This window comes from Enhydra lutris, unplaced genomic scaffold (genome assembly GCF_002288905.1).
Source record: "Enhydra lutris kenyoni isolate GAN:26980312 unplaced genomic scaffold, ASM228890v2 scaffoldscaffold34, whole genome shotgun sequence".
Classification (NCBI taxonomy): domain Eukaryota; kingdom Metazoa; phylum Chordata; class Mammalia; order Carnivora; family Mustelidae; genus Enhydra; species Enhydra lutris.
This window is the reverse complement of record NW_019154118.1, coordinates 24,565,634-24,587,586: the sequence shown is the minus strand read 5'-3', so window position 1 is coordinate 24,587,586 and position 21,953 is coordinate 24,565,634. Positions and strand designations below refer to the sequence as shown.

At 41.2% G+C, this 21,953-nt stretch overlaps 1 protein-coding gene across 2 annotated transcripts; it reads right to left on the bottom strand.

Moving 5' to 3' along the window:
• Window positions 1–940: 940 nt before the first annotated feature.
• On the bottom strand, window positions 941–21,952 carry LOC111153745 (KDEL motif containing 2). 2 transcript variants are annotated; one of them, XM_022512953.1, is made up of 9 exons: window positions 21,745–21,952; window positions 15,471–15,668; window positions 12,578–12,864; window positions 11,833–11,863; window positions 10,126–10,344; window positions 8,287–8,483; window positions 6,916–7,110; window positions 5,506–5,610; window positions 941–3,876 (listed from the first exon to the last, which is right to left on the bottom strand). In XM_022512953.1, the coding sequence occupies exons 1-9, from the start codon at window positions 21,950–21,952 to the stop codon at window positions 3,751–3,753; spliced, it is 1,566 nt and encodes a 521-aa protein (XP_022368661.1). In that variant the 3' UTR covers window positions 941–3,750. The 2 variants fall into 2 exon arrangements, with proteins under 2 accessions (XP_022368661.1, XP_022368660.1); XM_022512952.1 differs by lacking the exon at window positions 11,833–11,863 and having other exon boundaries at window positions 10,126–10,342.
• Window position 21,953: the final 1 nt, after the last annotated feature.

Here is a 21,953-nt window from a genome sequence, read left to right as displayed (position 1 = left end):
CGTCCAGCCACAGCAAGGGGGTCAGAGGGGCTGGAGGCCGGCGGTGGTGGGGAGGCGGCGACTTCAGGGACACCGAACGTTTTTAAGGGGTGGGCTGGGGAGCGGAACTCAAGGGCAGGGGGCCTTTAGGGCTCTGGAGTAGGGTAGGCTCAGACCAAGCGCCACAAAGGCGGGAGGAACTGCTGTGGTACTGACGAGAGGGAGGGGACACCGTTCCCTTCACCTGTCAATCGCCGCGCTCCCGAGCTCCGCTGGACTCCTCCGTTACACAGCAGACGGAAATGACGCGCTCAACTTCCGTTCTCAACTCCTCGAGGCCCCGCCCTAGTACCGCCCCTTGGCCCCGCCCCTAGCACAGCCCCCTCGGCCCCGCCCTTTCCTCCATCTGGACGTCACCGTCTCCAGGGGGATCCAAAACAAAAAAAAACGTGATAGTTAAACCTGTGAGCTCTCTCTGCGATCGTTAATGGCTTTGAGGCAAAGGATTTCCAAAGGGAAACCAAAGTGAATTTCTGCGAATTGGGGCTAAACTTACTGCAAAGTCTGGTCACTTCCACCAAGGGATTTAAAGATGTGGGAGAAATACACAAAATCTTTCATATTTAAGTATTTTATTCATTTGTGAATCAGAAAACGGATCCTTTTATCGATTTGGCAGCTAGTGCTCAGGATCAATGAATAAGTGACAGGTGATTGTAGTCTAATGCTATTTCTAAAGTTAAGCTCTTTAGCTGGTGAAGCCTAAACCAGTTTTGTTTTTTTTAATTGAGGTATAATTGAATATACCATACATTACTTTCAGGTGTACAACATAATATTTAGGACTTGTTTATATTGCTAAATTATCCCTACAATAAGTCTAGTTAACATCTGTCACCGTATGTAGTTACAGCTATACCAGCATAATGGCAACCTGAACTAGAGAAGACACTGCACTTCTTGTATTTTTGCCTGAAATAAGAGAAAATAACGGTGTCGAGCCCAAATTTCTTTCTCCCTAATATTAGATTTATACCTACTAGGGACTGAGTGGCAGTGATAGAAGTTTTGGTTCATTTATTCAGGAAAACACAATAAAATTAAAATTAGACCAACCCAGTTACAGAAATACCAGGGCTATAGGTGGTTACAATCTTCTTCTCTTTCCTTAAAGATTTATTTGTTTAATTATTTGAGAGAGAGAAAGAAAGAGAGCACCAGTATAAGCAGGGGGAGGGGCAGAGGGAGAGAGAAAATCTCAAGGCTCCCCACTAAGCATGGAGCCCACTTGGGGCTCAATTTCAGGATCCTGAGCTCATGACCTAAGCTGAAACCAAGAGCTGAGACTCAATCCATTGAGCCATCCAGGTCCCCTGGTGGTTACAGTCTTTCTTAAAAACAGAAATTATCTTTCTCAAAATTTTATTTAGAAAATTTACTTTATTTAAAAAGTATATATAGTATGTCCCATGATATAAAATTCTAGAGAGTAGATTTAAAAAAGCATACTGGAAAATATAAATATCCATTTTCTTACGTATATCTTTTGTGCACTTAGAGTCTTTTCCTAGGTTTACATTTTTCTTTATTTTACAATCTGATTCTTACTTGTAGTAAAAACAAATATCATAGGTATACAGCAAAAAGTAAAAATTCCCTTCTCTCCATCTCTTTCTCAGATATTGGTAAAATCCTTCCAAACTTTCAAGCACACAAATATATTTTTGTTTTTTACATTCATGGTTTCACATTATACATGTTGTTCTCTTAGTTTTTTCACTGAATACTGTAATGGAAATCTTTCATGATAGTACATATAGAGCTACTTAAAAAAAAAAAACAACAGTTGTATTGCAGTCCTTTATATATCAATAACTATTTAGCCAGTTCCCTCATGAAAACTATTTAAGGTGCTTCCAATATTTTACTAATAAAAGCAATACAGCAATGAACATGCTGGCAGCTTATTTAGATAAAAGCACTTACTGTATTTACCTGCATATCTTTACACCCCTCTCTTCCTTTTAAAAGTCAGATTTCTTAAAGGAGAAGTAAAGTATTAAAATCGACTAATGGAATATGTAGATACTGTGTGAGTTCAAAGGGGAAAAAAAATCAGGGTTTTAGCAAAACAATTTTATTAACTTATATTCGTGTCAACAAACCAGAAAGCCGTGTAAAACTAATTTTTTTTAAAGATTATGACTGAGCTGGGCAGATGGAAAATTATCTAGATTGCTCACTCCCTGTGGAATTTTTTGAGGACTCCACTTAATTTCCTGTTCCGTGCTCAGAACTATGTGGTGTAGCTCAGTTCACTCTAAACTATCAGGCTTGTTTGGCAGCAGGTGATGGGCATTTTAAAAATTAAAGATGTTTCTAACAAGATGCCACCAGCCACAAGGAAGAACCTGGGTTGGTGAGCAGGGTGGTGGGAATGAGGGCAAATTTTCTTTCAGTAATTTGTTTTGACAAGCCCCAAACTCCATGTACAATAAAGGCAGGACATGGCTTCATTAGCATATGGTCTTAGTACAGCTGGCCTTTATTTTATACTCATGACCTTGTACTTTTGAACAGTTGGTGGGTGTTCCCCTTGAATACTTGGTTTTGATGATATTGTTCTATGCTCTCGTCTAGTTATGCAATTCTGTGTTCTTCTTGACCTCATAAAAGGATATGATGACTATAAAGTGGTGACACTGTTTTTCAGATTAAGTAAATACTTCAATTAGGGGAGTAAATATTTTTAGACTGGGAGTGTAGCTAGCTCTTGCTTTGGGAGTGTGTTCCTTAGTGGAGTGGATCTTGGATGGGTGGTTTTACAAGGAGTGTGTAATGGATTTCTGGGCTATAAGTCTTAAGTCTTGACCCTGTCCAAAAAAGCAAAGGAAATTTCCAAAGTTTTTCTTGCAGCAATGCACTGAAACAGAGGAGGGGTGCAGTTAGGATGCTTGCCTTTCTTATCAGCTTACTGGTGAAATCCCAAGGTACCCGGCTTCCTACTGCTTCTGGCACCTGTTTTCAAGTGTCCCTTTTAAGGATTCAAAAAAGTAGTCAAGAGCCCCACCTGACTATTGTTTTCTTCCATCTATTCAATATAGATAATGGGTGGTACCCGCAGAATGTTCTCATCTACTAATAATTGTGTTGTCCTCGATGGGTGTGCTACCCTGATAGATTGGGAATTTCTAGTTTATGACATAATTTCTCCTTAATTTTGTCTCAGGCCTTGATAAAACTTAGCTAAAGACATATGAGTGAGCTTTAAAAAATGTGGCCTCCACAGTCTCCAAGCTACCTTCAACAAGGGAGCCGCGCTCTTCTTCCTTAATTATCCTTATCAGACCTTCCAAGAGGAGGTTTGCTATTACGGAATGTCCAAAGCAGCTTGTAAGAGGAGAAATTATTCAATAAGAGGGGAGGAACCTGCACCAACATTTTTTCTTCATAATTGGAAGAGGGAGAGGGAAAGTGAACAAACTAGGAAATATGGTGGAAATCATTTCACAGAGAATGATTTCTATTCTGGCAAAGCCTCTCTGTCCACAGTGACCCGCAAGTTTTCTGTTTCGAGAAACTGTGATGTTGATGATGGAGGTTTTTACACAACAGAAAATTATATTCAAAGAGACCTGTAACACTTGCTCTCATCTTGCTCTGCCTGTCCACGTGAGTCTCCCTGACTGCGTTCACCGCAGCCCGGCCTCTGTCTGAAGGCTTGCCTTCAACCCGTCGCTGGCGCTTGCAGGAGTGTTGACGGGAGCTGACTTAAAGCTCTTCTCTGGAAGGTCTTTCCCGGAGGCACTGGCACGGGGACGCGTTATCATCAGGCTGAGGAACGAGCTCCATCCCATCACGTATTTTGGGTTTGCTGGACTGGCGCTCCGCGTATTTCTGAAATACATGTTGGAAGGCAACTGAAAGATGAGTCCACACTTCATTCCACTGGATCCTCCCTACCCCACCCAACGCCAGTGTTCCTAGCTGCTGTCTATCTTGAGATGAAAACCAAAGGTCTGGTTTATTGGGTCCTGAAGCTGCATTTGAACTTCAGGGGTCCAGGCACTAAGTGCGATATTTTGAAATCTAACACAGAACCCGAATCCACAATCTGAGGTGTACGTAGGAAGCCTCTAGGAAAGGGATGTCAAGCCAAGCATCCCTACTTGAAAGAGCCGCACCTCTTGGCATTTATCCTCCCCTCATTAATGAATAATTACATTTGTTGAACACTCAAATCAACCAAGAGATGATAAGCATCTCAAAATAAAGCTGATGGTGGGGCACCTGGGTGGCTCAGTGGGTTAAGCCTCTGCCTTCAGCTCAGGTCATGATCCCAGGGTCCTGGGATCCAGCCCTGCATCCGGCTCTCTGCTCCACCTCTCTCTCTCTGCAGGGAGCCTGCCTCCACCTCTCTCTCTCTGCCTGCCTCTCTGCCTACTTGTGATTTCTGTCTGTCAAATAAATAAATAAAATCTTTAAAAAAAAAAAAAAAGCTGATGGTCTCACACATTCCTCCCTTCAAGCTCATAGTCACATAGATTTTGTCAATGGTGACAGACCTGTGTAATGTCCTCTAACTTTAACCATGGACTGAAACATTCCTATAAATTAGACTTTTGATTCAGTGGTTTCATATACATTTAGCTGTAGATTCCTGGTGCTGGGCCAAACCCAACAAAATAACTGACAAGAGCACAGGAACCTAATGAACATTTTGGAGGGAGAAACTCCTACTATTAATATTATAGATAGACTAGCAGAGGGTATACAACTCATTCAAGGGAAAGGCTGCTTTTAGTAAACGGTGTAATTTATCATTTTAATTTTTCTATAAGAGAGTGATATCCACAGACATCTGAAGAAATGCACCTCTTTTTTTTCCTGTCCACAGAAAAATAAGTTTAGGTTAAAAACAAAAGCATTCTTTGTTTTTTTTTTTTTTTCTTCCTGGCTAGAACATCACCAATTCTTAGATTCCCAATAAACATTTGTACTTCAGTAATTAGGCCTGAGGTGTTACAACCATTATAAATACATTTTTTTTTTCTACAGCAAGCTAAATACTTGCTGTCCATCCTGTACTGTGATAGCAAAAGCATGAATCTCAAGGAGTAAGAAGAACCAAGAGGCAGGCTTTTTGAGCAGAGAGATGTTCATGATCTCTAGTCCAACCCCCTTATTTTCTAGATAAGGAAAGATGTTCTCTGAGGTTCAGAAAATACCTAAACTAGAAATTCCATAGGGCAGCTAATTAAAGATAGCAATGCCCAGCTAAGAGGCACTTTTAATCTATATTCGTAAGGGCGCTAAGCATTGTTTTTCATAGTAGTGAGTGGAGCTATGATGGAGAACCACGAAAGGCCTTAGCACACTATTCCCATCTTTCCTTGGGCTGGGCTGGTGCTCAGCTTCCCCAGAGATCCACCAGCTGATGCTCTGAACCCTTTCAGGACGTGCGGTCCTCAGGCCCAGTATGGCTGCGAGGACACCTGAACCGCACGCCGGGCCATGGGGACGAACCTGGAGTACTCTGTAATAGTAGCAGAAGAGCCGGTGTGGCTGCAGCAGCTCCCTCGAGGCCAGCTGCCCTTCTTTTGCAATCTTCCTGGCTTCTCCATCATTTTCCTGAAAGGGTTAAACGCACATACACAATAAAAGAAAAATACTCCTGTGAACCTCCCCACCCCCAAAGAAGGCTACCGTTGAGTATGAAGCAGGACAGAGGTCGGGTTGAATGTGACCAGCATGGGGACAGGGGACACGAGGAAAACAACTTCAGAGCGAGGCTCTGAGAAATCGACAAGAAATTGACGTTTCTAGCCCCCGTGTTACACCTAAGTGGTCACACATGTTCGAACCCTGGTCCACAGGACCCCCCCCCCCCGCCCCACTGCCACCATATGCACACCAGACATGCAGTCTTCTCTCTTGTGACTACCCCTCATACTATCCTGGCTACCCAAGAAATTTAGGGCTCATTCCCCATCCCCCGCAATCCCATAGCCTCTCTGCTTGATATTAAAATACAATCTGGAATAGAATGAATCCCGTTGCATGTTATAACGTCTCTTAAAAACTTCATTTTAATACATAGTCAGAGCCCAGAAGTTGTCATAAAACAGTACCTATGAAGGCCTGTCTTGTTGCTATATTCATAAATTCAGTCATTAGAACCCACAGGTTTTCCTTCAGTATCAGGAACGGTCACTGTTCCTAATATACTTTTTGAAAATAGCTGGTATTCTACCACATTGCCCATTAAAAAAGCCACTGGCAAGCAATCCTGACTCTTTATAAAGGGTCACAAGAATGATTCTGCCTCAGGCACCCAGTTATTTGCATACCTGAATATTGCTTCTCAGAAACTTAGAAATAGAATGGAGTCCTACCAACAGAAGGGGGAATTTTTATTGTTTCGTAATAAAACATGACAGCTTTGTCATATGTTTCCTTAAAAAAAAAAAAAAAAGAGTTCTTATTTTATGGGAAATCTGTGATTCTTGGGATGTTCTGTATACCATGCATTCATTGTACCTTTTTCCTGACTGGGGAAAAGAAAAGGGTATTACAATTGCCTTCAATGTCTTCTTGCGCATCGAGTACTCTAGTCTGGGATTTCCAATCTGTCACTTATATTTAGTGTGTTTTTGCTTGTGCGTATATACATGAATATTGATTCCTTCAGAAAAACCCATATTCTACATAACACTAGACTTCAAATCTTCTAAAAATCCTCCAAAATGTTGGCTAAAGGGTATTAAAGTGACTCTGATGTTGATTCTTTAGATATTTCATGGGAACAAAAATTTCAGAAAATAACATTTCTTTTGCAAAATTATGTCAAGTGAAATTGGGTCATGATGGAACTCATGTAAATAACCCTGGTAAGTCTATTATTGCCTCAAGAAATTAAAATTGCAGAAAACGTACCTTGGCCCACTTAACTTTCTCTAGTAAATCACTAAGATTTCTTTTAATTGGAACATAATGTTTCCAAGGCGTTAGTGCCATATAGAAATGTTCATAATACGTCGAGTCCTGCTTCAAAACCAAGCTGTCACCCAACATGAGGTATGGATATCTGTAAGCCGCCACGGTCCCATCCACATTCACTTGATATTTGTACTAAAAGATTAAAACAAACATAAACAAAGGAAAAAATAGCTATTTGCTTCACTTCTGCTTGTCATCAATGCTATAATACTAAATATAAAGGAATTATTTTCCACGTTCCAACTTCAATGTTTAAAAGTGTGTTTGTTTTTTTTTTAAGATTTTATTTATTTATTTGGCAGAGAGAGAGAGAGAGAGATCACAAGTAGGCAGAGAGGGGGAAGCAGGCTCCCCACTGAGCAGAGAGCCTGAAACAGGGCTCTAACCCAGGATCCAGGGTTCACTTCTAGAGTTGAGGAGATGGAAACTTGGAGACATTTAGGGATTCGTGTGATGCTAGCAACACAAGATGTACCCCGTTTGCCCATTTGCGGGGTTAATAAGCCTTGCTTTACATTTCAAAATCACTTTTCATGGGAATTAAACCTCACTGGAGCATAGCCATGTGAAGCAAGTATTACCATAAGCTCTTTCCTCTTTTCTGTTTTGCAAATGAGAAAATCATGTGTTCAGATAAATTTATAAACCTCTATTCCCTAAGTTTGTCAAATCAAATGTTCTTTTTATTATAACCACACTGAAACGAACAGGAAATACTCACAGGTTTGGTCATTAATTTTTTTCTTGAGTAATTGGTACCAAAGAATTTTCTAGCCAGTCAGATTTTGTTACATTGTTCACATCCCTATCCTCACGACAATACTTGAGGAACAAGGCAGGCATCCTGCATGTTTAGGGGTGTGAAGAGATGATGGTCCCACAGTCAGTGACAGAGGAAGGACCACAAACAGGATGTGAACCCCAATTCCAGCTCCAATTTTACTTCTATGGAATTTACACTTTCTCTGTTTACAAAAGGCCTTTAAGATCACTTCATGTAAAAGGTATTTATATTCCCAGTTTATGAAAACAAATATAGAGAAAAATGCCCCCAAACCTCCTGGTTAATCCCTGCACTATATTTTGAGTATTAAATATAGTTCTGGCCTTTTGGTAGACAGAATTCACAAAAACAAAAAAACAAAAAGGAAATTACAATGAGTTTTGTAATTCCCCAAGCTTGGAAGGGAGAAAGTAAGAAAGTGTGCTCCAGCTCACAAGACTGGAGAAACGGGCCCACCCAATGATTCTGTAGACTTATCACAAGTTTATCACTTCCTACCCATACAGGAAGACGTAAATGCGTACCTTAAAGAAATCAAAGAAACCTGTCAATTTAGCTTTTCCAAGCTCCTTTTCTTTCTCTTGGAAAAAGAAGTATCCTGTAATGCCTGCATCTAGGAGCTCTGGATTTTCCTTGGAGAGCTGTACCAACTGGAGCCTCTCTTCTCGGCTATCTCTACCTCTGAAGAAAGCTTTCTCTGTTTTGTTGATCCAGGAAGGGCCTAGAAGTTTGAAGCCATTAAAAAAAAAATGTGATATGAATTTGACATTTAAAAAAACAGTAAGCACAATCATCTGTAATCTACCATTGTCATTTAAGCTATTAATGCTCTTTGATCATCAACCCATCTTCTAAAATAGGGTGCTATTTTCAAAAAAATATGGGATCAAGTAACTTGCCTGACATATTCCCCAGTTCAGAATTTTAAAAACAGTCCTTTTATGTGCTGTATCATAGAAAAGCATGTTCCAATTTCACCTATGTTTTTTTTAGATTTTATTTATTTATAAACTTTATTTTTTTTACAGAGAAAGAGAAAGCCCAAGAAAGGTAAGCAGCAGGCAGAGGGAGAGGGATAAGAAGACTCCGTGCTGAGCAGGGTGGGGCTCGATCCCAAGACCCTGAGATCATGACCGAGCTGAAGGCAGATGCTTAACCGACTGAGCCACCAGATGTCCTTAACTTCTACCCGTGAGAGCTCACTCAAATATTGGACAGTCTGCTGTATGACATTAGGAGAAACCCAAAATAACAGTGGGTCAAGCTCAAAGCAAAAGACATTCAATGACTTGGCCCACTCACAAGGCACTACCTTCTTCCATCCTTCATGCTTCAAAATAAAAAACGAGCTCGGATTTGTTCTTCGACTGGGTGACTGGGTGACAGGAACAAACTATGTAACTAAGTAACATCCACATCTTTAATCCCTGGTTGTTCAGAATTTTGAGCACATTGTTTCTGATTTATTAGACTTTGTCTACTAAGCTGTGAAATGTAAACACATATATAGCCCAACTCTGTGTGTGTGTGTGTGTGTGAATTTCTTTCGTGGGAGGGAAGTATTCTAGGAGAATTAATTTAAGTCTATTTCTATCATTCTAAAGAGAGATTATTAGTTAACACCTATTACTATTTGAAGGGATAAATCATAAAACAGAAACTGGAAGGGGGGGATCACTCTCTCTAATATTTAACACACTTCTCAGAATTCACTGTTCCCAAATAAAAAGTCAGTTTCATTTCACGTTATCTTAAAGTAGTTTACGAAGAGTCTCCGGTCTTACCTACTAAACGAGTCTACTAAAGCACAAACGGCAACAGAGGCTGTAAAGAGAGGCAGGGTTTATTCTACTCAGGGAGTCTGGTTTAGTTCGAGAGTGTGTTGTGCCCTAAGTGTACGGCCGTCAAAGGGGAGAAGGGAGGAATTAGATTTTGAAGGATCAAGCAAGGCAGAAAGAGGAAAGGGGAAAATTCCTTCCTAGGTGCTGGAGGTAGTAATACCCTAATTATACTGTTACCACAATTCTCTCACGTCTGCATATCATTTTATATTTTTCAAAATGCTCCCTTCACCCAGCAATATAATGGAATTGGAGTCAGTATTAAGTGACAATCCTGCCAAATACATTATTTCCAAATGGTATTTACAAGTGACCAGCTCAGAGGAGACTCAGTTACAGTAGGTTTGGACATTACTAGCCCAAGCCACATATCTAATTTTTGGATTAGAAGAATCCTACACTGCTCTTTCTTCTTTGTTAGAAAATAAGAACAATGGTTATTTAGATATATACCTTTATTCTCTCTGACTGAACATTCCTTTCTTGCCTCTGTTTTTCCCTCAAGAATAAAGTTTAATTTACCTGTATTTCCCTGAATAGAGAGGAGATCATTGGTGACACCCCTCATTGCTTCGAGCGTGGAGTGGGTGATGTCATACGTTGGAAGGATAATGTCCCGTGAATCCAGGGAGCCGCACCATGAAATAATAGGTAAAGGGCCCGGGGTTTCATTGACTTGCCGATGCTCCAGAGGCCAATCTCCAAGATTAATATAAAGTTCTATATCGGGGAGAAGGACCTAAATAAACAAAAGAAGAAACATCAGTGCCGGGAAGACCTAAGTTTTAGGTGCTAAATGCTTGCGTTCTTTGGCTTCTTAAAACATGCCCCATAAAAGTGAACATGTGAAAACAGCAGAATAGAGAAGAATGCCTCTCAGTCATCAGCAGTAGCAGAAAATCGTGGGTGAGGATGGTTCATGGCAAATTCATTTAAACAGGAGTAAGCTCCCGCTGTTCAGAGGTGGCATTTAAAATTGCTTAGGGGCGCCTGGGTGGCTCAGTGGGTTAAAGCCTCTGCCTTCGGCTCGGGTCATGATCCCAGAGTCCTGAGATAGAGCCCCACATTGGGCTTTCTGCTCAGCGGGGAGCCTGCTTCTTCCTCTCTCTGCCTGCCTCTCTGCCTACTTGTGATCTTTGTCTGTCAAATAAATAAATAAAATCTTTAAAAAATAAATAAATAAAATTGCTTAGTACTGGGGCTCCTGGCTGGCTGTTGGTTAAGTGTCTGCCTTCAGCTTGGGTCACGATCCCGGGGTCCTAGGACTGAGCCCCAAATTGGGCTCCCTGTCTCCCTTCTCTCTGCCCCTCCCCCTGCTTGTGTTTTCTCTCTCTCTCTCTCTCTCTCTCTGTCAAATAAATAAAGTCTTTTGAAAAAATTGCTTAGTATTGGGGTGCCCAACTGGCTCAGCTGTTGGAGTATCCAACTCTTGATATGGTTTCGAGCCCTATGTTGGGCATAGAGATTACTTAATAAATTTTTTTAAAAAATTATCAAAATTACTTAGTATTATAGAAGTGGACATGGTATGGAAAGAAAGTGGCTTCAAGAACTCTCCCTGCCAGCTGCCTGAGAACTGACAAGGTTAGATCCAAGCCCTTGTTTTCCTCCACTCTCAAACCTCTGCATCACATCTACCTTTGTTTCTGGACTCTGCCACTTCATGTCCATCTCCATGGTCAATGCCTTATGTGAGGCCCTTCTCATCTCTTGCCTGGACTGTTGCAGTAGCTTGCTCACTAGGTGTTCTGATACTAGGCTCTCCCCAATCTGATCTGATTTCACCTTGCTGCCAAAATTCTTAAAACCGAAATCAATGTTACCATCAAAGTCAACAGAACCTAAAGCCTGCAGGACAAGGTCTAAACTCTGGGGCCAGAAAGCCAGGCCGTGTTATCTTGCTCCACCTGAGCATGGGCCAATAAGCTTAAGGCTACTTTCTGAAAATGCCACCCACTCTCATAGGTCATTCCCTTCTCACTTGGAATATTCTTCTCCTACTTATTCACTTGGCAGTCTCCTTTCTCGTCCTTTGAACCCAGACCGAATGTCACCTCCTTGATGGCTCACTCTCCTCAGGAAGTTTCACCCTGGGGACCGGCTCTTCTTACAGGCCTATCATGCTGAGGTGCCACTATTTGTCTCACATCCTACTCTATCTTCCAGATGACAAAAACAAGTCCCACTAGCATAGGCCACTCTAAGTCCAGAGATGAGTCTCATTTATCTTGGATTTCTTCCCAGCCACTGGGCAAAGAACCTAGAACAAGAGGGAAGGGCAGGGGACTTGACGATTCGTGCTCTTGCTTATCTACTCTCGTTTGTCAGCTCATTAATAAGTCTCAAAAAAGAGTGACCTCGAGGCTCAACATGTCTGGGAGTCCACAGGAACCTTGGGAGTGCTCCATAGGAAACTACTTGCCTCAGATGGGGCCTCAAGCCACTTAATTCAAGGAAAGAAAGATCCATAAAGGGGGGAGAATTTATGAACACTCAGGTGGTGGACACGTCAGATGCACATTTCCAAGCCTGGAATCCATTTCCATCCTTTGCCATTGTTGCTCTAAGAATCCCAAAGTTACAACCAAATAAGTAAACTCCAGCTCACCCTTGAACAATGCAGGGGTTAGAGGTGCTGACACCGCATAGGCTAAAATTTGTGTATAAATCTTGACTCCCCCAAAACTTAACAACTAGTAGCCTACTATTGACTAGAAGCCTTACCAATAACATAAGAGTTAATTAACACATCTTTTATGTTATGTGTATTATATACTGTGTTCTCACAATATAATCAACTAGAGAAAAGAAACTGTTAATTCAGAAAATCATAAGGAAGAGAAATACTATTTATGGTACTGTCATATATTTATTTAAAAATGTCCATGTATAAGTACACTCATGCAGTTCAAACCTGTGTGGTTTAAGGGTCAAATTTGTATTTTTTTCGGAACCAATGAATTCATTCCCGTACCTTTCTTGCCAGTGACAGCAAAATCTCATCCGAGAACATTTTGAAGTCTGTGTACTTCCCTAAAGATCTCCGGTAGATGCGGTTATTGAGAATTGTGTAGTGAACAATGGCACCCCTCTCATCCCCAAACCTCTTTGGAACTTCATTTAGCATCTGCTGGAGATTGATGCTGGGGAAGGAAGCAAAATCCTTTGCAATCTGTGGTTCCTTGGTTGGACAAGAAAGAGTTTTCTGCCAGGCCTGAGGATCGCCTTCTGGACACTCACAGTACTCGTGGTACACCGGTCCTAGGGAAGATAAAACACGTGTAATACCATGCTCCATTAACAAACCCCTCCACACAGAGGGTTGTTTCTGCCCCTGATGGGAACATGGGATGACTTCTTGGTGAGGTCTAAGGTTCTCCAGACGGGAATAATCTGCCCTAAACAAATCCATGGTGAAAGTACTTGTGTCAGAGTCCTGTGCTTCTACTTTGCATCCCCCAATCATTCCTCTAGTATACCGTACGCTCTCTTCTGATATAACCCACTCTCAGCCAACGAGCTGATAAATTCAGTGAGTCATAAATACCTGGTGGACATAAAACAACTTACCTTTTCAAAAGGAAAAAGAGAATGTATTACTTTTCAGGCATTATTACAGAGTAGGTGAGGATTTTTTTGTAGACAAGATGGAGGCCTCCTCCCTTGAATCTCTAAAATCACCTCCATCAGCACATCTCAAAGAAGAAATATGTAACCCAGGGGTATCTGGCCATGTAATTTTAATGTACGCAGCTATAAGTATAAAACTTCTTTGAGGACTCATTTTAGAAGGAATTTATACCAATTTTATATCTTACTTCAAGATGTATTTAACTTAATATAAAAATAGAAAGATTAATGCAATTTTATAAATATAAACACTTCAAAGAAATTATGTTTCTTGAGGATTTCTATTAGACCAAGATGAGTAATATGGACCAATTTACCCTTCGACTTGAAACTACCAAAAAAAGAGACAAAATATATGAAATGGGTTTTGAGCCACCGGACATGAGGCAGTGAAAGACACTGAGTCTGAGAGATGGGAAACAGAGGAAGTGATCCTTATAGTTCATAAGCTTACTGCCTTAGGGAGTTTCCAGGTTATGGAGACAGGGGGAGAAATGTAGCCAGATCCAGAAAACTCACTGGATTGAGGGGATAGAGCCGGGTGTCCAGGGAGAACAAGTAAGCTGACATTTGCAGGACACATTCCCTGAAAGGAGAGAACTACACAGATAGAAAACTCCAGAGATCTGTAAAAGGTTCCCCCTCAAGTATTTAGGGTTTCTGAAGAGGGAATATAAGAGAGGAAACTATCCAAGGCAAGGAAAGAACCATTAAGAACGACTGAAGGCAACACTACCCACTGGTCATACAGGGTTGGGAATAGTACCTGTTCATACCAGGCAGACTGGGAAGCATCCTAATTCCTGGGACTCAGGGTAGAGGAGGCAGAGAGGTATTCTCTGAGTGGTGGGGAATAACTAGCCCCAGACTAAACATGGTTCGGGTCTTACCTAATGAATTGTAAAAGCAAAATTTGATAGTTTCAAATTATTTCCAAGTAACTTCACTACATTCCAGAAAAAAAGCTCAAGGAGATGAGAAAGAAACAAGAGATGAAACATACACTGGATACAATTAAAGACCAAGTGGACACTGCAGAAGGAAAGATTAGGGAACTTAATGATAGAAAATACACAAAATGAAATGGAGGAAAAAAAAGAATTTTAAAAATGAAAAGAGCATCAGTGAGCTGTGGGCTAATCTCAAGCCTGATATAGGGGTCACTGGAATTGTGAGAGGAACTCTGGAGTAGAACAGAAAAAAATATTGATGATATAATGGCCAAAATTTTTCTGGATTTAGTGAAAACTATAATCCCAAAGATCTAGGAAGCTCCACAAACCCGAGCACAAGAAACATGAAGGCAACTACATCAAAGCATGTACAATCAGATTGTTCACACTGACTTAGAGAGAAAACCTTTAGCAGTGCAGAGGAACAAAGTTTTGGAGGTCAGCAGATACACTGTTGGAAACAATGCAAGTAGGAGGACAGTAGAACAACATCTTTAAAGTACTAAAAGGAGACAAAACCAATCCTGTTAATCTACAATTCTGTATTTAGTAAAAATGTCTTTAAAAAATGAAAGCAAAATACAGAGTCTTTCAGATACTTAAAAGCTGGGAGAACTCATCACCAGTATTCTTGCACTAGAAGAAATGATGATAGGTATCCTTGAACAGAAGGCAAATGGTAGGGGCACCTGGGTGGCTCAGTGGGTTAAGCCGCTGCCTTCGGCTCAGGTCATGATCTCAGGGTCCTGGGATCGAGCCCCGCATCGGGCTCTCTGCTCAGCAGGGAGCCTGCTTCCTCCTCTCTCTCTGCCTGCCTCTCTGCCTGCTTGTGATCTCTCTCTGTCAAATAAATAAATAAAATCTTTAAAAAAAAAAAAAAAAAAAAAGAAGGCAAATGGTACTAGACAGAAATGTAGATCTATATAAAAGAATGAAGAGTGCCAGATGTATTATCTGCCTGGGTAAGTACACAAGATATTCTTGTTTATCATTCAAATTTCTTTAGTTTTCTTTCCTGCAAAATTCCAAGTTAAATTGAGCTCCAGGAGGGGTGCCTGGCTGGCTTAGACAGTTCAGCATGTGACTCTTGATCTTGGGGTAGCCAAGCCAAGATCAAGTTCAAGCCCCATGTCAGGTGCAGAATTATATACAGTTGAGCTCCAGGAGGTATGTATACATGTTCACTCTGTTGTACATGAGTTCAAGGTCATCCTAAACCATTTTGAAAGGCATAGGGTTTACACATATAAGGCTGGCTCTGGATTGTGTGATATAAGCACTTACCTTTCAAAATATAAGGAGACTGAGCCACATGCTCATCACCGTAAAGGACCTCTATCTTCAGCCCTTCACTGACAGTTTCATACATCCTATATCGCATCAAAAATGTCCCATCATTCCTGTCCAAAGGTTTTGGGACGTGAATCCGGACTAATTCTTTAGGTGAAAGAGATTTGATTACTACTTTGAATAGTGTTTGACCTGAAAGAAAAAAGAAAAAAAAATATATGCATGTATATATGTAGCTACTACTTCATGGTTATTTTGTTTTGCCAATTATTGGATAGGTATCTGTACTCCAAAGTTACTTTTTTATGTACTATCAAAATAATAACAAAATAATTTTAGTTTGGAAGGTCCTTGAGACCAGGAACCATGTCTGGGTTGTGTCTTGAAACCAAAGATCTGAGTCAACATTTGATTCATTAGTCTTTCAGTAAAGATTTACTGAATGAACAAGATCAGTTCTTTAGAAAAGCAAGGAGGAGATAAGCTTTTTGCCTCTTTGCTCTTTTCGCCTTTGGGTAGGTTTAAAGCAGCCCAGATAGTTAAAAATTCAAAAACTCTTAGAATGACAGAGCTCCAAGGCAATCCACCTTTCTCCTGTAAAATATATACCAGCTCTCTTCGTAAACCATTTTAATACCTAATAACCCTCATTTCTGAGGAAATTTCCCTTTGGTTAACCCGAATTTTGAGTAATACTTCTAAGCCTATTTCCCTAAGTAGAGAGAGATTATAGCTAGTTATTAGACCGTGCCCAAATATCAGACAGACAGACAGACACACACACACATTTCACACACTTTGTAAATACTAGAGTTTACTTCTCTAAGCTTGTTTCCTCAGGTTGGATCGAAAGTTATACTAGAAGAATCTAACACCCTTTCGAACTCCAAAATTCTGTGGGTTTTCTGGAAATTCCAGGGTAAACGATACCTGCTTAGTAAACCCTCCCTTCTCTTTCGGTAGTATATGAGCTGACTGACTGAGGCTTGGAGACAATACTGTTGTGATTAATACTATCACTGGGATCCAGGAATAAATGTGATATCCCTCTTTCCAGAATCCAGTGGATATATCTGCCCTCAGCGCTGATCTGATCCTCAAGACCTCTGAGAACAAAGATCAGTTGATGTCCTAACCACAGTTCATCACCATATCAAAGGCAAATATTTTATAAAAAGTGGTGAATCCTCTGAAATTCACAGTCCTGGCAAAAAATAGTGGTGATGGAAGGAGTCTTTGATCTCACATCTATCATATTATCAAACTAAGCATATTTAATATATATTTTTTAAATTACTGAAAAAAGTTTCTTTCTCCCACTCTTAGTTTCTAAATCTTGTGAGTGAAGCTTGTACTCTCTTTTGACCTTCAAGCATTGTATTTTTTTCTTGTGGGTGAGGAGAGGTGTTCTGTGGTCTCTTTAATTTTGTAATCGTAATGTAGTGTCTGACAACTTGCTATTAAAAAATACATTTAGACATCCTTGAAATAAGTGTGATAAAATTATGAAAGATATCTGCTAAAATCAATGAATTGTAATAAATATAGGGGATGTTGTAAGAAAAAGTTAATATTGTAAAATTATTTAAAATATTAGCCATTTACCTGAAAGGCTTACATGAAATACATTGGTTATTGCTTTTTGTTATTTCTCACTTGATTTTACTTATTTTTTATTTATTTATTTTTTTCTCACTTGATTTTAGAAAACACATATACAGACTGCAAATCAGGAAGGCAGAGCCTGGGGACCTGGAGGATATACCTATAATTTTCTCCCTAAAGTGGAACCAGTACAGAAAAGTTAAGTGTCTTGTCAAATAGTCCTGTTCTCCATAAACTTGTGATTGTAAATAAACAAAACAGATATAAGACAAACATATTAATGATTCTGTGATCATTTTGGAATGAAATGGATTTACAGAAAAAACTAGTTCCAAAATGCTTCATTTTTTTTTTTTTTTTTTTGAGATTTTATTCATTTACTTGACAGAGAGAGATCACAAGCAGGCAGAGGCAGGTGCGGGGGGTGGGGAACATGCTCCCCGCTGAGCAGAGAGCCTGACGCAGGGCTCGATCCCAGGACCCCAAGACCATAACCTGAGCGGAAGGCAGAGGGTTAACCCACTGAGCCACCCAGGCACCCCAAAATGCTTCATTATTTTTAAATTCAAAGTACTGGACTAGATCTGTATTGTCTATTCCAGTTATAAAATTTTCTGTTTCTTAAATAGCATTTAAGAGCTACATTTCAGGGTGCCTGGGTGGCTCAGTGGGTTAAGCCTCTGCCTTCAGCTCAGGTCATGATCTCAGGGTCCTGGGATCGAGGCCCGCATCGGGCTCTCTGCTCGGTAGGGAGCCTGCTTCCTCCTCTCTCTCTGCCTGCCTCTCTGCCGACTTGTGATCTCTGTCAAATAAATAAACAAATAAAATCTTAAAAAAAAAAAAAAAAGAGCTACATTTCAAAATAAATGTATAAAGCTAAAAAAAAAACAAAATTAAAATAGAGTCATTGGAAATACATATTTTAAATGTCCAGTTATTTTTATAGGACTCTCATGCCTGTGTCATTGTTGGCATGAAATTAATGTTAAAATCAACACAAAATAGCAATTGTGATGACTGAAATAGAAATAAGCAATTTTAACCTCATAAAAGAGAAACTGAGAAGAGTGTGATTTGAATGCTTCAAACGGAAGGAATGTGAATTCTCATTTGCCCCAAAGGCTAACATAAGGGAATAGACTTGCAGTTCAACTTGAATTTTTCTACTTCAATTCAAACCTCTTTAGGAGAGAAAGCTGATGGAATGAGAAAGCAGAGACTAGCTAGATCGAGGAGGTTAGCAATATCAAAGTCTTGCATCATTAGAATCAGAACTTTTGAAGACTTTAGCAGTGATTATGGGCCAGTCCTGAGCTTGATATTTTCATTTACATTTTCTACCTTACTTGTTTCCTACAAAAATTTGTAACATAGGCCTTGTCACCCCCATTTTACAGATCAGGAAACCAAGACTCCAAGAAGTGATGTAACTTGCCCAAGGTCAACTACATATGAGTAACAGCCAATATTTGAACACAGCTTGAGTCCTTCTTCAAAGCCCATGCTGAGGTCACCTTGTCACACTGTATCACGTTAGCCTTTTGGTTTACAGAAGTCAAGAGTTGGAGAAATAACCTCTGGCACCATTGGTACCAGAGAGTCATTGCCTTCCCTGCTGTTTAGGAAGACTATGAAGGCTCTGCAACTGTAGCAAGTGTCAACTCCACAGGCCAAGGGAACTTACCGAGAACTGATGCACGACAACCATATTACGGGAGGTTTCATTAAATGGAAGGAGGATGAGTGTCTACTCTTGGCTCTGACACTTAATGCTGTGGGGCCACAGGCAAAACATTTTAGCTTTTCTGAGCCTCAGTGTCTGAGGTGTAAAGTGAAGAGAGTAATATCCAGCCTTCCTACTTAACAAGACAATTAAGGATGACAAATTAAACAGGGCACAGTTTAAAACACTGCAGTGCTACAAAAGTAGGAAGTATGATTATTTTATGCAAATTATCACTACTGATGAAGGTAAAGGAGGACTGAGGAGAGAATGAGTATCTGTATCCAGCCATCGTGACGGATTCCAACCACCCTCCCTCCATCCCTTCTTTTCTTTTCTCCGTGGTATTTACAGAGCACCTCTGTCACGCGTGATGTCTCATGCTGACAATATAACAGTATCAGTAGGTTTTGCTTAAACATTCCTAATAGAAGGAAATACTACATTTAAGTCAGAAGGGAGTAAAAACAAAGGGCGAGATAGCTTCTTTCCCCTATATCCAAGGTCATGGACTAATTTCTGTCTTTGGACTCCAGTTTGAGATCCCCTGCTTTAGACCATTCAAGGTCACATGCTTGTAATCCAGGTACCTGGAGATACACAGCATAATGATACTCAGATAAATGTGACACTGTTAAATGGGAGTGATAATTATCAAGGGAATCTTGGTTAAGCCGTGTAAGAAGGTCTATGTCTTGAAAAAAAAAAAAAATGGCCTTTTTTTTTTTCCTATTTAGTTCTTGGAGAAGGAAAAGCTTTAGGACTTGCAAGTGAATGATGGCAGAAAATGTAAAATACCTAGTTGCATGAGCTTTTCAAAACTACAGAGTAGCCTTTTAATGGACGCTAAAAACTGAGTAGCATAAGAGGAAACAGGGAGATTCTAAAGGTATGAAATTGAGGTTGTCTGAAAAGATTTGCTGAAAGTCTTTTGTTTTTTATGACTTCCTTTTCGTGACCATAAAAACATTAGGATTACTGTTGGGGGAAATTTTCTTGGGAAAAAAGAAGAGTGAGACAAAAATCTTTATTCTCATGTTAGAACTACTGAGAACACTAATGAGAGGTATAGTTTCATCTATTTATTATAAAATTATTATAAAATTAAAGTGCAACTATATATTTTCTTTCCTGTTTAGTCCATCCATAACCTAGTTTAAGCATTATTAAATATTTTAAAACATTACTTTAAAAGTAAAACTTAAAACATATAACAAAAGTGATCATCTTTACCATTTTTAACTGTACAGTTCTGTAGTGTTAAGTAAATTCACATTTTCGGGCAACAAATCTCTAAACCTTTTTCACTTTGCAAACCTGAAACTCTACACCTATTCAACAATTTCCCATTTCTCTCCTCCATTGGCCCCTGGCAACCACCATTCCACTTTGTCTCTATGAATTTAACTACTTTAGATACCTCATATAAGTGGAATCTAAAATGTTAACTTTTAATGGGCTGTCAATATGCCATCCCATGAAAGTACCACACTTGATTTAGCAATGACCTCAGAGTTGGCTAGTTAAATTTGCTGTAATAAATGACGACAATGTGGCAAGAATTTCTTGCATAGGAATCTTTGACCATGTTCTGATCATTTTCTCAGGTCAGATACCTAGAAATCAGATTACCAGAAATAAACAGCACCAGCATTGTTTGCAAAGGATATACTTTTTTTAAATCACATTTTCTCACTGTTGAAACTTATTTTTTGTACATTAGGTTTGTAAATATTTAAGACACTTGGTACATTTGGAAAACTGCTTTCCAGTAACGTTTTAGGAATTTGCCCTCCCACCAGCAGAGGATGAAGGTCACTGTCTGAGAGTATCTTCATGCCTTCTTGACAGCTTTGAGTACTGCCACTTAAAAAAACTTTGCTGATATTTTTTGATTAAGGAGTAGAAATTTTATTTGAATGTCTAGCTCTTTCATTAATAGTAAGATTAGCAGCATGTCACTTTGGATCATGTCACTTTCTTTTTTCCTGTATAATTTTTCCTTTGTTCTCCCTTTTCTTTCTAAAGCACCCCCCCATTATAACATTATAAAATTAATTTTACGAAAGAAAGAAAAGTATAAAGGAGAAAATACACCCCATAGTGGAAGACTTTGAATCTGGGCTTAAGAATTTCTTATTCTGGTCCTTAGGGCCATGGAAAGCCTTTCTAAAACTGAAAAAAAAAGTTTAGTCATAGTTTCCTGCGTGCGGTGGAAAAGGCGCTGGGCTATTCTGATGGTCTCTTGATAAAACAGGGTGCGGGCTGGCTGGACATCAAGGAGACAGAAATGAGCAGATCCCGACCGGCAACAACTTGAACCCAGCAGGACGAGTTGGAAGAAGGTGCGAAAGCAAGACGAGCAGGGGAACGTGGGAGGACGCCCGGACACAGGGCTTCAAGGACAAGACCCACCCTAGGGAGGGGAACAGCCGACGGCCGCGGGGTTTCACTCGTGCCCGCCCTGGGCCTCCGAGAACGCAAAGCCCCCAGCTCCGGCGTGCGCCCGGCGGAAGGTCTGGCTGTGCCAAACCCCAGGCCTCAGCCCAGTAATCCCGCGCCAGTTCTGGGGCTCGATGACGCAGCGGGCGGACGCTCCCTGCGTGCGGGCACAGCGCGGGAAGACGGCCTCGGGCCGTGACACCCCGGCCGGCATCGGCGCCCCGGCCGCCGCGGACGCCAGCGCCGCCCCTGAGCCGCGGAAGGGCCCGCGGAGTTCGTTCGTCCTTCCGTTCAACAGACTTTGGCCGCGACGCCCTCCCCCCAGTGCGTCCCGGGAGGCGGGGGCAGGGGAGGTGGCCAGAGCCAAGTCAGGGCGACGCTCGCTCGGGGAGGGACGCCACGCAGGCGGCGGGCGGACTCCCCAGGGGCGCGGCGGGGACCCGGACGCGCGGGGGGCGGTGGGGGTGGCGCGCGGAGGCCGGGGGCTCGACGCTCTACCTGGGGGCGAACGAGTGAGGTTCTGGCCCTCCGAGTTCACGGCCTGCAGGTAGAAGTAGCGGACGGGCAGGACGACGCCCACCCGCAGCCCGGGCCCCCACACCAGGCTCCGCGGCGCGCTCACCGGCGCCTCGGGGGCCCCGGCGGCCACGAGCAGGGCGAGCGGCAGCGGCAGCGGCAGCAGCGCGGCCCCCGGGAGGCGGCGCATG

What these genes read in the sequence shown, in the direction of transcription:
- LOC111153745 (XM_022512953.1), bottom strand. Translation starts at nt 21,952, where the DNA reads ATGCGCCGCCTCCCGGGGGCCGCGCTGCTGCCGCTGCCGCTGCCGCTC. An exon ending in CCTCACTCGTTCGCCCCCAG is followed by an intron (nt 15,669 to 21,744) that starts GTAGAGCGTCGA and finishes TTTTTCTTTCAG; the next exon opens with GTCAAACACTATTCAAAGTA. An exon ending in AGTGGCTGGGAAGAAATCCA is followed by an intron (nt 10,345 to 11,832) that starts AGATAAATGAGA and finishes TTTTGTTTATTT; the next exon opens with AGGTCCTTCTCCCCGATATA.